At 41.6% G+C, this 15,674-nt stretch overlaps 1 protein-coding gene across 8 annotated transcripts in view; it reads right to left on the bottom strand.

The window, feature by feature from the left end:
* Window positions 1-4,054: 4,054 nt before the first annotated feature.
* The window catches only part of robo2 (roundabout, axon guidance receptor, homolog 2 (Drosophila)), a 159,517-nt gene continuing 147,897 nt past the window's right edge, over window positions 4,055-15,674 (bottom strand). For 4 of the 8 annotated variants that reach the window (XM_056440409.1, XM_056440413.1, XM_056440410.1 and 1 more), the window contains 6 exons: window positions 15,355-15,593; window positions 11,332-11,514; window positions 10,681-10,839; window positions 10,200-10,478; window positions 8,291-8,485; window positions 4,055-7,062 (listed from right to left, as the gene is read on the bottom strand). In XM_056440409.1, coding sequence (XP_056296384.1) covers window positions 7,061-7,062; window positions 8,291-8,485; window positions 10,200-10,478; window positions 10,681-10,839; window positions 11,332-11,514; window positions 15,355-15,593 — 1,057 coding nt within the window. In that variant the 3' untranslated portion in view covers window positions 4,055-7,060. The remainder of the gene's footprint in view (window positions 7,063-8,290; window positions 8,486-10,199; window positions 10,479-10,680; window positions 10,840-11,331; window positions 11,515-15,354; window positions 15,594-15,674) is intronic. The other 4 variants (XM_056440415.1, XM_056440416.1, XM_056440417.1 and 1 more) reach the window with 2 other exon arrangements.

Genomic DNA, 15,674 nt, shown 5'->3' with positions numbered 1-15,674 from the left:
CCATTCCGATGAATATCAAATTATCTTTTTTAACCAACCATTCGAAAGATATACCATGAAAATGAGTTATGCCCAAACCATTTTGTGTGTGCACGTCTGTGACTGTCCATGGCTAATGTTGCATTGTGGGTGCCCAGTTACTTTTACGGCTGCATGCTCAAGGACCTCTCTTTGCTGTGGGAAATCACACTTTCTCAAAACATCTTCGATTGCCTGTTGTATACCGACGAATCCTCTCTCACTACTGTTAACCGGCACCGACCCAACATGTCCGAGGTCCGACCTCCATATTTGTAATATCTCATGTCATCTTGTCGGAGAAACTTTTGTCATTGGGGTCATAATGGGATTAAGTAAAACAGCTCTTGACAAATAATGTATTGGCTCTGTCGATGATGATTTCACATGTGTGTACATGTGCATGAAAAACACTTCAGAAGAAGGATGCTGTTTTATTATTCCGACATGAGCACAGAAAGGCGAAGCGGGGCACTCTCCAGCTCCAGCTCGTTCTCCCACTGCAGCATCAGATCAAATGCTCCAAGTGAGAAACAAGTACAGAAATAAACTACTTTATACAACACCCCAAAACGCCATCCTTGATTTAAAAGTAAGGATAAGGCTTGGGGAGAACTTGGCGGTTCTATTTTACACAAACATGTTTTCCAAATGGAGGAGAGCCAAGAATGACACAGCTGAAGGGAGCAATGAAAAGCTTATCAGATGAGAGCCCACACACAGACAAACAACAGAGTAATTGCTGACATTTATGAGAGACTGAAAGACGTTTGAGACTGTGCTCAATTTGTCATATTTATATGTTTTATTAATAATTAATGCAAACTTATTCTCTTGTTGGATACATTTGACAACAAGGAATAACCTTTAAATCTTGACCGTTCGTTCCTTTCTTCTTACAATAAATCCATAAAATTAAAGTAAAGATTAAATAAAATGTAAAGAAGCAAAGGAATTCTTCAAAACGCAAAATTATCATTTGCATTTTAATCACAAACTCATCGTGTCCCTGATTTCTTGTTATCTGGAAAAACCGATGTTTTGATATAGTTTAATTCATCAGGGCTCTTGTTTAACATTTTTTAAGAAATAAAAGGTTTCTTCAAGGTAATAAAGTGAGTAAACAGATATTTTTACCTTTAAAATGTAAGTCAACAACTTGTCCAAGAAAGAACAAACAAGGAAATAAATGCTGCTTCTTCACAACATGGGAAATATCTTTTCTTAGAAACACCTAATCTGATGATATTTAGTTTCTCTTATTGTTAACGAATCCCATGCTTAGACCAAAACAGATAAATAAAGCACACAGCCAAATGCTTATTAATGTGGATTCCACCGCCACTGAAAATAGTCATGAAGGTCATCAAGATAAGTTCATCTTCACCACCAACGTATCTGCATGGTAACTAGTCAGAAACCCAATGAAACCAAATAAATAGGGTTTATTTATGTGTTTGGATAAACGGAGCTGGAAATAAACAAAAAGGAGCTTCGGTCAATGTTCATGTTCCAGGTGTTTAAAACAACTACAGAAACATTAAGTAAATATATATATATTAGTGCTGTGAAAAATAACGCGTTAACGCGTTTTGATTAAATTACAGGATTAATTTGTTAATTTTTTTAACGCATTTAACGCATGCGCAGAATGAGCTTCCAATACGTCTGTTGTTGGTCGTCTCTAACCAGCAGCATGTCATTCTGTTTCGTGTCGCGTTAGCATTTCTCGGCTCTCCGTCTCGCGCGCCGCAGAGCTCCGATGTCGGCGTGTGCGCGCACATCGGGACAAAAATAAGTCACTTGCACCCCCCCCCCCCGTAGGTGGACATCACAAAAGCTGACGCTACATATGGAGTGAGTACCAAACACCATCTCCCGGTACTCACCTGAGTAACTCACTGAAAAAGTTATGTGCACCCCTGTGTATAAATGGATATATCCGTCTTTTGTCATACATTTTTATGTTCTCACAAAAATATACCGAGAATATAGGTAATATGTGATTAATCCACAGAAACCTGTGATTAATCATGATTAATCCACAGAAACCTGTGATTAATTTGATTAAAATTTGTAATCGTTTCACAGCCCTAATATATATTTATTTATTTGTGAACCATTTTTGAAGGTTTTCTTCTTCAGGAAATTAGCAGACTGATGGTTTCGATCTTTGCACATTTCTTTTTTTGACAACGAAGCTGTCAAAGTCTGTCGTCATATTATATGACGTCATCGGCCGACGTGATGTTTAAATGAATGCACTGCAGCTATATGAATATAACACTGTGCACATCAGAAATGCGATGCTACTTACTCTAGCTTTAAATATTGCATACAAATTGGTTTAATGGCTACCCATGAATCTCCCCCTTACATATTTGCCCACTTTAAACTAATCAAATGCAGTATAGAGCATAGAGATGTTTTTTTGTATGAAGCAAAATGTGCTATGTCTTATAAAATGGTGCATTTTAATATTTCAGAATTGCATACATTGGGTTTGACTAGAAAGCCGAGACTCTTATAGATTTAATGATCCCAATTGTATTTATGCGTTATAGTATTCCCCTTAGTAGCCATTTAATTGTAGTGAAACCATTGTTTGATGTTCATGTCACTGTTTAAAATGACCTATTATGACCTCTAGAATAATCACGGCCTCATTAAACTTTACAACCACAAACAAGACCAAGATGGTATTCAGAGGATACATGTAATTCCTAGGGATATTGATAATATGAGAATTTCCAGAACAGAATTGCTCACCATCCAATAGCTATAAAGAAGAAGAGGTCTTAAATGGTTTCATGTTGCACAACATCTATGGATCAAATGGTATCAACAATTTATGAGACATAAGTCAACACAGGAATGGAAATATACTTCCATCATAGGAATATAAATAAATAAAATGTTTGAAGAAATATAGAAGATAAAGAACAAAAGCTTTTTCAAATGTGTGTACATATATATATTAGACCGGCATCTGAACTCTGCGGCAACCGATCGACATATTGACCGGCATCCGCGAGGGGATCGAGTCGTGTTAACGTGACACGTAGAGACAGAATGACATGCTGCTGGTTCGAGACGACCAACAACTTTAATTAACTGAGTTAACGCGTATTTTTCACAGATATATATGTATATACACTACCGTTCAAAAGTTTGGGATCACCCAGACAATTTCGTGTCTTCCATGAAAAATCACACTTTTATTTATCAAATGAATATAAAATATAGTCAAGACATTGACAAGGTTAGAAATAATGATTAATATTTGAAATATTAATTTTGTTCTACAAACTTCAAGCTCAAAGGAAGGCCAGTTGTATCGCTTATATCACCATCATAACTGTTTTCAGCTGTTCTCACATAATTGCACGGGTTTTCTAATCAGACATTAGTCTTCTAAGGCGATTAGCAAACACAATGTACCATTAGAACACTGGAGTGATAGTTGCTGTAAAAGGGCCTCTATACACCTATGGAGATATTTCATTAGAAACCAGACGTTTCCACCTAGAATAGTCATTCACCATATTAACAATGTAGAGTGTATTTCTGATTAATTTAATGTTATCTTTTTGAAAAAACAGTGCTTATCTTTGAAAAATAGTCATTTCTAAGTGATCCCAAACTTTTGAACGGTAGTGTATATATATATACTGTATATATATACATTTTTGGCATTTCTTTCACAAGTTATTTTACTGAGAGGTGAGCTGCCTGTCTCAGTAATATAGGAGATTTGGATTTGTGTTTGAAGCTACCACACACACACACACTAACACAAACACACACACAAATACACACACACAGTTGCTGGGTCTAATACTATCAAGATCAGAGGAAGCATGTTTTTAGACAGGCAGAACACATGCCATGTTTCATGTTGTCAATATACAGAAGCAGTCTACAAAAACAAAAATATTACAGCTAATAGACATTTTTACTTCTTTTTTAATTGTTTCCCCATAAAAACAGTCTTTCTCTATAGCTAGCTATAAAACAAACATATTTTTAGGCAATATCATTTTTCAAAAATATTTTATTGGATATTGATCCAGGTACAAGGGAAAAAGAACATGGATTTATATTACAGGACATGGGAAAGAGACTGTAAAAGTTTATTTTATTGATCCACTCTTCTTGGACAAGGACATGCAAGTGAATACAGAAGGTGGTTTACAGGAGAAAAAGAAAGCAGATGTACTGTACTGACATTGGGTCGGTGTGTCACCTCACCCCATACTGTACAGAAAGACTTCACCAAACAACTTTCTATTTTTTTCATCATTTTTAATCTTTTATTGCAAAAAGGCAACACACAGATAGGCTACAAAGAATCAACAATATTGAGAAAATGAACAAAAGAGAGGGAAAGATAAAGTTCTTTCATCCTTCCAAAAAGACATTTTCTCTATTGTCTTGACAAGCAAATTGTGAGCGTTTTTGCTCCTTGTGTTCGATAAAGTTTGAAGTCGCTATAGTTTTGACATGAGAGGAGCGGTGCGGTGAACATGCAGGACGAAGAGCGACGAAAACGACTACTGACCCGGCAATTCACAGCGCTGTGAGCACAGTGTGCCTGTCATCTCCTTATGGCCTCGCTGCTCGGCTCTGACAGCGAACTTTACAAGGAACGAAAAACACATATTATATTCCACCAATCGTTATGCATATTTCACAATATACTTTTATTATCATTTTTAATAAATACAAAACGACACTGTGATTCAAAAGAAGACAATGAGTATTAAAGAGACACTAAAACGCTTTAGAAATATCAATCTTAATTTGGTATGTTCTTTTACTGACATCTTGTCTTAAATTGGATAACCCAGCACATTATACTCAGAATCAAAATCCACAGAAGAAAATGAAAAGAGGTGAAGACAGAATTGGACATAAAAGAGGGATATTCTTGTTAATGCAAATGGAATGACATAATCAAGTGGAGATGCGTATGGCTATATACACATATATACACATACATAAACACCACCAGAATGTAAAATAACCTGAGATACTCTTTGCACCTCATTTCCAGAACACTGGCCACTGGGTGGATGATATCAAATGACGTTGGCGTGACGACAACAGTACAACAGCATCTGGCGGCCTTTAGTTTCCACCCCCCTTTATCAACATTAGCAGTACAAAAAAGACTAAACAAACCGTCAGTTAACCACAAAAATCCTGAAGAAAAATATGTAAAACATTGTTGAGAGCAGCGTTTTGGAGTCCATAAAAGGCAGACAAAGAAACAAGCTTTTCATTAAAAAAGGACAACCAATAGAAACATTGTCTGAAAGGACAATAAATTGAGATTCAGAGGCTGAGAAGTCAGAAGCGGCAGAAGTGTGTGTTTTGTGTGGGCCAGGCAGAAGGAAAGTGCTCTGCTCCACACTGTGGCTGTAGACGTGGAGGCAGTGGCGCCTGCTCGTTCATACACAAGGCTTTTCTCCATTGTCACGTTTTGGGTTCAGACCGTGACTCTAAGCTACGGTGTACATCGTACAAACTTCTGAAAGTTCTGGACACAAGGCTGTGCTGACGATAGTGTATTGGTCCTGAGGCACCAACTACTTTTATAGATTACCTCATTTTAACAGGACCCAACAGGTAAATGTGTTGTTTTCTTGGATGATACTGTACCACAGATAATATGACAAACATAGAACAGTAAGTGCTTTAAAAAGCAAACAATATTAAAATGATGGAACATAAAATTCAAAACATAAAAGATGTAAACAAATTATACTCCACTGATATTTTAGGCAGGTTCGAGAGTATCATTGCTAATCATCCCAAGAATTACTCTTGTGATGTCTGCTTGCCTCTTAAGGCGACAGAAGAGTGATGAATCTGCCTCTGTAAGTGCTATTGAAGTACAGCATGAGGACAGATTTCACTGATTCGTCCTCCCCTCTGGTTGTTCTCTGGTGTGTGTACTGTTTTACTGAACGAGTAGCGTAAACTCAGTGTAATCAGATTAATTAGTCAGTAAATCCTGAAAACCAAACTTGAAATACTTGGAGACCCTTGTCTTGTTACAAGATTAAAAACAAATAACAAATCCTTCAGTCTGTTTCTGAGGACAGGGACATGTCTGGAGTTGCCAGTATCAACCACTAAATGTTTCTTAAATTAAACTATTTATTTAGGACAGTTAATTAGAAATTAAATAATCTACTCAGTCCCCTACAGTAATACAGTATCCTGCTGTGTGTACACTTCTCCCTCAGGAAGCTCGTCTGCTTGCCACCCAATTAGTCTCAACCATGGAAATGAGGCCTTTGTGTTGCCGTCTGTGAGCAAAGCCCGACTCTTTAATATCTCTCTGTACATTGGTATATAATTTTCTTCTCTTTACTTTACAGTACAGAAACTCCTCTTCACATATTATTCCGGTTCTTCATGTCAGCAGGAGCCATGTTTTTGTGCTTATCACCAAAAATTGCAGTGCAAAATCAATAATTAATAATAATAATAATGATAATAATTAATGGAAAGTATTAACAAACAATGGATTATAAAACAATTATGTTATGGCACAATAGCCACTTAATTCACATATAATACAAATAACCAGATAAAACCAACTGTTCCTGTATATGGAAATAAAAAGCTCAAACTGAATTAGGCTTGCATAGCAATGCAACAGCAAGTTAAAAGATATATTTACAAGAAACAAAATTCCCCAAGGGCATTTACCAGAAAATGTGTTCTCGTATAGATGTTTTCTTTTTTTTTTGTGTTTACTTGCCTTTTTCTAACAAAAAGAAAATTACAGTAAGGTAGGAGGTGGTAAATATTTTCTTGAGGACAAAAAACATAGTGAGATGTACAGTATGTCTGTGCCTATACATCACATTTACAGTTATGTGACACTGCTTTTCTCTGTTGTGCCCTCTACTGCAATCCTTCCCTCTGAGAACACACAGATAAGGACAAAGTTCATTGCCCCGATAAGGAGGGCCTCATTCTTTCCAGGAAGGACCAGGGTTTTCCAGTTCACATCCCAGGCAGATCACTCTGTGGTAGAGATGGAAATAAAAGAAATGGTATGTATGTTTAGAAAATGGAAACACATATTTTGGGTGATAGCTTAGCTCAGCATGAATCAGAATCAGAATCGACTCTTTTGGGGAATGTACGTCCATAAGCCACGCCCCCTCTAAGGCACGAATGAAGCAAATACACCACAAATAGTCGCTGCACAGAGAACAGGTACACAGGCAACAAAATGTATTCTCTGCATTTAACCAAACCTTAGTTATTAAGGAGCAATGTGCTGCAGTGATGCGCCCGGGGAGCAACTGGGGATTCAGTGCCTTGCTCATGGACACTTCGACTTGCAACTAATGGGGAGAGCGGGCATCGAACTGACGACCTTGGGGTTGCAGGACGACCCCCTTACCCCACTGAGCTACAGCTAATAACTATGTGGAGCAAAAAAAGAAAGTGGTTGGACGAATACGTACAATATGGATTCACGTGTATAAAGCAACGTGATGGGAGTCAAGTTGAGCAATTCTAGTCTAGCACCGGCAAAACTAAAGGAACACTTCTAAAGCTGCATGGAGAAATACAAGGACACAACGCTGCCTGGATTCTAGGTGAAGAGAGCCAGATTTGATGAAAAGGCTACGTTGCCTGTTCTAGGCTTGTTGCAACAATGATATGAGAGTAGCACTTGTCATGGTGAAGCATTTCTGAACTTGTATCTGAAAAGCAACAGTAGCCTAAGTCACTTTGATTTGCAGAAAATATTCATTGAGTTTTTGTGTTGAATTCATGTTTAGTTTGTTTTGTTGTTTGAACAGTGATTTTGTGTAGAACTGACGCATGGTTCATTTTGTGCACTCATAAAATATAAATCTATGTTTTGAAGGAATCATATTTTATTTTCCCAATTTCGAAGGGTTCGGCTAATGCACTGATGAAGCTTGCAGGGTTCAGTACCCCCAATAAGGTTAAGAACCACTGAGCTAGACAATACATTATCAAGCTAAATAAATATTAGCTAAAGACTAAATGACTGGAAAACAACGAGCCTAAGTCCGTCTGAAGTTAAACATGTACGGCCGTCAACACCTCTAAACCTCATTAAAGCCGCAGAAACTAGTTACAGTTGTATGGCCAATGTTTGCCTTCACGACTCAGCGAGCAACAGTCAGTTGTAGTTGATGTCACAGTGAAGTGACATCAATATAGTGCCTTATATTGTCAGACACTGCCGTAAAAATGCAAAGGTACTCACATAACTCTCCCGAGTATTGTCCCTGTCCATTGGTCCCCAGGAATTCAGCGTGCTCTGTGGCGGTCCACTGCTGAGGCTGTCGTGGACCCTCGGCCTTGCGTGGCCCTGTCGAGCCCTTGGAGGAGGCTGTGCCAGAGGAGCTGTGGCCACCAGGGGAGGGAAAGGATGGCTTGTTATATGGCAGACACCCGTCCTCTGAAAACACAGGGATACTATATGTTTGAAAAGTAGACACAACTCATGTCTTTTACTGTTGCAGTGAAACACATCTAGCCACTGATGCATGGAGACAAAGAGCACTTTGGAACACACACACACACACGCATGCACGCACAGACACACACACACACACACACCTCCCGACATCTGCAGAGTGGTGGTGCCAACAGGCTATGCCAGGGCGTGCCACAGAGAGGCCTCTCAGCCTCACACATGGCCTTGCAGCTACCAGCCTTATGACCGGGTAAACACAATAAGAGAGCGGCCGCTGGCTGCTGTGGCACCCCCCGCTGCAGGGCAGCATAACATTGACCCTCAGCAGTCTCCGCCGTTGTGTGAAATCTCATCAAACTGCTGCCCACTGCTCCGCTAATGACTGTAATAGACTCTGCCCCGACCTCAGTGGATTCGACTGTGAGCCAGTCAGCACTCTGACACACATGGGAATTCACCTAAAGGTTTTTGTAAAGACGCTGATTGTTGCACCTGTCTTTGTCGCACAGTCTCAGATTTACTGTCCGAGAGAGACCTGGCACAAAGAGGGCAGGGCGCACAGCATGGAGAGCGCTAATGGTCACGGACATACATGCACACACGCACTCACACACATGAGCACAGACCCCCACAGATGGGATGTAGTAGAGTGGCTTCTGTTTGTGTGAGAAAAAGAAAGCCGAAGCGATTTGAGCATTTCGGTTGCCGGGGCCTCCTGCCTTACTTGGAGCGGAGCAGGATGATATTGGCAACAGTTACAGGGGCATTGGGGAGGCATTCTGGAAAGCAGAGCAAGTGGCAGACAGCGCAATCTGTTCATGGGAGCCCAGTCTCGTCGCAGCATGCAAGCTAACTTCAACACAAGAAATCCCTCACTGTCAAGCCACAGCAGGACCCTTGTGTCTTTGTTGTTTCCTTGTTTCAATGACAAGAGCTTCAGTTAGGAACAGTCCACTTGTTAACAACGTCAAAGTGTTGTATTTCCTTAGCAATGACTTGCAATGAATTTGGTTGGAATGTGATGCAGCACTGGTATATATTATTTATCATTATCAGTACATGTGGGAGGAGCTTATGTAAAGCCTAGTGTGAACAACCATAACATACATGTGATCGACTTGAATTAACTTGTTAGCATGCTCGCAGTGTGGCTCGAGCAATGGTCTGTCATTCAACGTTTGCTACAGATAAAGAAGGAAAGAAAATAAATTGGCACTTTTTATTGAACCCCGTGGGGGAAATTCTTCTCTGCATTTGACCCATCCACGGAGCAGTGGGCTGCAGTGAAGGACACTTCAACATGAAGCTCGGAGAGAGAGCGGGGATCGAACCGGGAACCTTGTGGTTACGGGACGGCCACTCATCCCTATTAGCTACAGCCAACCACATCACATTGTATATAAATCTATCATGAATCTGCATGTCAAAATATTCAGCTTTTCAATACTTTGGTTCATGAAAACACAACAGGACTGTCAGCCTCAACTGACGTTGAGCTTAATGGTGAAATAGTACATAATATATATATATACACATCTAACATGCCAGAACTGACAAGATAACATATGCTAAACATGAGAAGACTGCAATTGCAACATTTTAATTATCACGCTAATGTTAGCCTGTCAATGAGCACGAGGTGTGTAAAACCCGACAGTGCCGTTGGCTGAAGACTTCAGTCTTGTTTCAACTGTACCTGTGTTGTGTCCACTGCGCCCATCGTCAGCCCGGTCCATGGAGCCCAGTCGGTCCTGAACCTGGCGATGGTGTTCCAGAGAAGTGCGTGTCTGTCTCTCAATGGAGCTCTTTATGTCATCTGGACCGGACAGGTGCCCTGACAGGTGCCCTGACAGAGGCGGGCGCTCCAGAGAGGAAGCCTTCCTATCTGTAGGGGCTACCATGCTGCTTATACTGTGGGGCCCTTGGATACGGCCCTGGCCCTGAGAGGGGGGAGGCTCAGGGGGGGGAGGTAGGTCTGTGCCAAAGGAGAAACCCACAGATTTAATCAAATAAAGCCATCAATTACTTATGAGATGTAGTTTACTAATAGAAAAACAGACACATTTCCATCCAATTTCCTATTAATATAACTCCCTCTGGTTTTTGAAACAATAACAGATGCTTTAGAGAACCTTCTGCATGAACTATTTAAAATGTGTTTTCAGTCGCTGCCTCACCGTCTGCACTAGCATCTCTCCGGTGGGGTGCTGGGCCCTGGCTTCGGGGTTTGCGTGTGGGCCTGGTGGCTTTCTGGTGGCCCAAGCTGTGTGTGCCGACTGTGCTGCCATCTGTTGAGAATGGACTGCCGGGCCGGGGCCGGTGGGACAAGCCTTTACCTGCAGGAGTGATACAGGACCCCAAGCCAGCGGGTTAATAAAGACAAGGAGGAGCCAGCACCGTGACAGCAGAGCCTGAGGCTGTCATCAAGAAAGGCAGAGGTTATGATTTAAGATTCAAAAACCTATTAGAAAACAAAAAGTAAAGATTTCAATTAGAGGAGAAGGAATTCTGGTGTAGCTTGCAAAAGGCTGCAAGTATAACAAAACACCCAGTTATTGCTCATTTAACCCAAGGAAGCCAGAGTGCAAAGCCAAGTGAGTCACAGAGTTAAAGTTGAGGATAAGGAGATAGCTGCAGTCCCGCCACGTACAACAGGTGCCATGCTCAACCTGAGCAGGAGAGAGGAAATCCAACATCAAGCCACCATTGTGGGGGAAAACATCAGCCGATGGATAAGAGAAGGGAAAATCAGAGCAGAAGAGAACACATTGTCTGCCGCTGGTGGAAGTTCCAGCCGGACAGTGTGTAGCTGGCCTCCACACACCAACCTCTCTTGCTGAGGCTAGTGCCCTCCAGCTGGTAGCCTGCCTTGTCTGCAGCGGCTACCAGGGCCTGGGCAAAGCTGCAGTGGGTAAAGATGGAGCCATCCGACGAACTGCCCAAACTGGACCTATGGCTGGAGAAATTACGGTCATCTTCCGAGGCTGAGCCCCACCCATTCACCATGGACCCTATGGAACACCACATATTTCAGCAAATGTGTGTGTGAGAGTGTTAGTGTGTGTGTGTGTGTGTGTGAAGGTGTGTGTTTGAGAATGCACTTTCTTTCTATTTTAAAACACTCAAATTCAACCGTATCATGTTCATACTTTTCAGCTCAGCGGCCATAACCTTTATGGACATATGATCTGGCGTTTTGAACACCTGTCCTTTGATTTCAGCATTAAGATGGATGAACCCATTCCAGTGATCTTATTAAATGATTCTGGATTTGCTGCAGGGCATTATGGCTCTAGCTGTTCTGACCTGTCCTCTTTCATCTACAAAAACTTGCAGAACACAAGTTGCGCACACACACACACACACACACACGCGCACACGCACACACACACACACACACACACACATAGTAGAACAGCAGGACAGGCAGCAACTCATTTTGCTCTTCTTTTGATGAGGAACATTGAGTGCACCTGTGCAGCGCACACTATAATACCGCCTCAGGTGACACAGATGAAGCATCCTGCAAATCAGTGTATTGAATCAAACACCTGGTGGTATACAGTGCAAGATTTTATTCCTCTTTAAAAATGCACAGCCAACACCGTGTACGTTTTTTCGAAAAGAGAAGTTTAAGACAACATCAAGGTGTATCACTTATAGCTAGTGTAAGTGATACACATATGGTAGATAAAATCAACACCCTACTTCATATACAAAATGTAGTTCATGACAGGATTGGAAGCATACGCATGAGGAAGACTTGTAGCATCTACATCTATGCCACTGTAAGTATTTCTTCATGCTTAAACATCAAAAATATCAAGCTGCCAATAGAAAATAAGCCACTTTGAAATGTAAAAACACAGACCAGTGGGCTAATGTGGCAGCTTTCAGTGAGACTGGTTTGGCAGACTTTGCTCATGTGGCACAAACCCAAAAGCTCCGCTGCCACACTTTATCTCTCCCTCACACAGAACACAAGAGGGGCGTGATTGAGCAGGCTCATGGCCCACAGCACTGGGAAGGTGTGTGGGTAAAGGTTGTAGAGAGAGCGCGAGGGACACAACATTAGCAGCCTGATTTATTAAAAGGTCAGTGTGATAAAAAAGATGGTATTAATCTGTCACATGTCTCATATATCTGTTCACTTCATATATCTATATCTCTCCAAATATATGTATAGTTTATAATATATACAGTATATATATATATGTATATGCTAAACTACATGTATCATCCAGGTGGTTACTCAGTCCCTGCATATAACTTTAGGAAATTGCACCTTGAACAGCTGAAGTTGCAACACTTTTCCCTCCTATTGCAATGTAGTGAAATACATGTTCACAGATTAATGGTAACTTCTATAAAATGCACAAGGCAGAGAACGCCTTACACAACCTATTTTTACAGCGCTAACTGAAATCCAAGGCAGTAACTACTTTGAGCCCTCCATCTTGTCTATCTATTTTCTTTGAAATTCTTTTCTAAGCAATTCCACTGGGTTCAATCCTCCCACGAAGAATAGAGCAGATATAGAAGTACAGGCAGTGCCAGCCAATTCACTGAAGCTTCCAACTCCTCCGGCTCAGCGAAGGAACACTGCTTCAGCAAATCACATCACAGAAATACTTTTCAGTTGCACTAGCAGACACTTTCTACTGCCGCACCGCCGGGGCAGTCCTATTCTCAGAAATAGCAGTCCAATCAAACTATGATCATTGTCACATAATTTGATAACAAATTCAATCAAGTTTTCGTTTTGCTCCAGAGGTTTTTTTTCTGTAGCTCTGGACAAAGGTTTGGACTTCGGATCCGTCATTTCATCATGTCTTGAACCAGAGCAATGGGCCAAGCCGAGCAGGCTGCCACCTCTCATGCTCCGAGCCCCATAAGAGCAGGGCCAGTAAATGGGAGAAGGTTTGGGGGGCAGTAAAACCCAGCCCAGGCCCCTCCTGTCACTAAAACTGATTCATACTGACGGGAACCCTAATCTGCATGTCGTTAAGCAGGAAAACCATTCCCCCTGACGAGCAGGCATCTCTACCTGCTGCAAGGAGATGTGACCCTGCTCCTCACAAACCTGGAAAGGCTTTACGAGAGGGTAATCGGCCAGAACAGTCGGCGTACCAGACTCACTGCAACCACATCCAGGCTTTACACAACATATAACACCCATGCACAAAGCCAGGTAATACCCATGTGTTCACTTCATCGTTGAGGCTCAAGCAAGACATGGATCTGCAATACCTAGCACATCAGGATTTACTTGTTAAAAAAAAAAAGTTGTCTTACTGCAGAGAATAGAATAACACATGGGAAAGCCTGTGCAGACAATCTGCTGGAGACAAATGGCCCGAGAGGAGAAGACTGGCTTTTTTTCTGGGGCATCTGTGAAAATGTGTGATTTACTGCCCTTTGGTATTAACATTAAGAAAACAGACCTATTTCCATGTTAATAAAACAATGAGAAATCTATCAAGCTGGGCTCGACAGGCATCTCACTCCTATCCTCCCCGATGTGTATAGCTTCAAAATGGTGGCCGCCATAAATCTCGGTAGTTTCCCCCATCCTCCTGCTAACCCCGGAGCTGGAACCGTGTCCGTGTTGTAAAACGATCGGGTGTGAAGCAGACTTGCAGAGAGATAAGAAGAAATAGTGCTGTCTACAGAGGAATACAGTGGAGGGGAGATGCAGTAGATTAGGGCCAAGTTGCTGCTTTATATTCCTCTAAATACATCAGCAAGTAGCATGTGTCAGCGTAACCAAAACCACTGTTCCATCACCCCATGGAAAAGTACTCTTTCGGGCTGCCACTGACGGGGCAGACCAACCAGCAGCGCTGTCATCCCTCTTATTCGCATACTTTCTCTCACAACTGGCTCAGCTCTGCTACCTTAAGATACAGAATAGTTATTGCTTTCTCTCCGTTTCTTTCTACCCATGAATTTCCCAATACGGATCACATTTTTAGTATTCACTGTCTTCATTTGGAGGCCTGATACACACACACAGTTTCATGACACCGGAATTTTGTATAACAACTACTTGTCCTTATTGATCATTATAGCCAAAATCCACTGATAAAAACATCCCACTTAGAAATATCCCCCCCCCCCCCAGTTGTACCCTCTAGTTTACAGATGGTTAGCACTGCCTGGTCAGTAGGACAGCAGCGGTCCACTACGCAGCTCTGCTGCTGCAATGTCATGCCCTTCATATGTCCCCCCGACAGACGGCTGTAAAAGTTTTCAGTGAGTTGTAAAAATGGAAATGGTGTCTAGTCTGCGATGGAATAGGCCGCACGTGAAATGTATTTCAAATCTCTTTGGGAAGATATGGGTGGCGCTGGCTCCGGTGCCGTGTGCGTGTTAAATCACAGTCACTCTCTCCCACTCGCCTTGCCTTTCCCTCCTCTTGATTTCTCTCTCACTATCCTGTTTAAAATTCATGGACTTTCATATCTCTTATTTTTGGATATGATAATTATAATTCCCCAGAGTCTGCCAAAAGTGCTTAAAAACTTGATTGAGGGACACTCAGTTGGCATGTTCATATAAAGTTGAACGCATAGCAGGTGGATGAAGAACATGTCCATGTCCAACAATCCATTCACTGTGAGACAAGATGGAGCAACAATAGGATTTCAATGTTTTCCCATTTAAAGTAATTCGATTGGGGATATTTTTGTTGAAACCAAAAATAATAATACTATTTAACTGTATAAATGTATACTTAAACATAGCAAACAAAATGTAATTCAAAAATACTGTGTTAAAATACATTAAAATATGGTTAACAAATATGTACATCCACAAAGTAGTGCTCCAAAAGCATCAATCAACCTCACCTGTTAAAGAACTGTCCAGGTTGTCCATGCTCGATCCAGGTGTGTGCTCGATGCCGCGGGGATGCCTGGCTCCATAGCCTTCATCTTCCTCCTCTTCCTCCTCCTCTTCTTCCTCCTCCTCCTCCTCCTCATCATCATCATCAGGCAGGTCGGTCTCTAGGTCGGAAACCATTGTGGTCGACACGTAGCCCACTGGTGGAGCTGGAGCTTGGGGAGGAAGAGAGCCTACCTGCATGTGCCTGGGAGGAGACAGAGACAGCAGATTACTCTACTGGAATCCACAAACGGTACTTGTTAAGAAATATGGAGGAATGATGACT

This window comes from Pseudoliparis swirei, chromosome 20 (assembly GCF_029220125.1).
Source record: "Pseudoliparis swirei isolate HS2019 ecotype Mariana Trench chromosome 20, NWPU_hadal_v1, whole genome shotgun sequence".
Taxonomy (NCBI): domain Eukaryota; kingdom Metazoa; phylum Chordata; class Actinopteri; order Perciformes; family Liparidae; genus Pseudoliparis; species Pseudoliparis swirei.
This window is presented reverse-complemented; position numbering and strand designations above follow the sequence as displayed.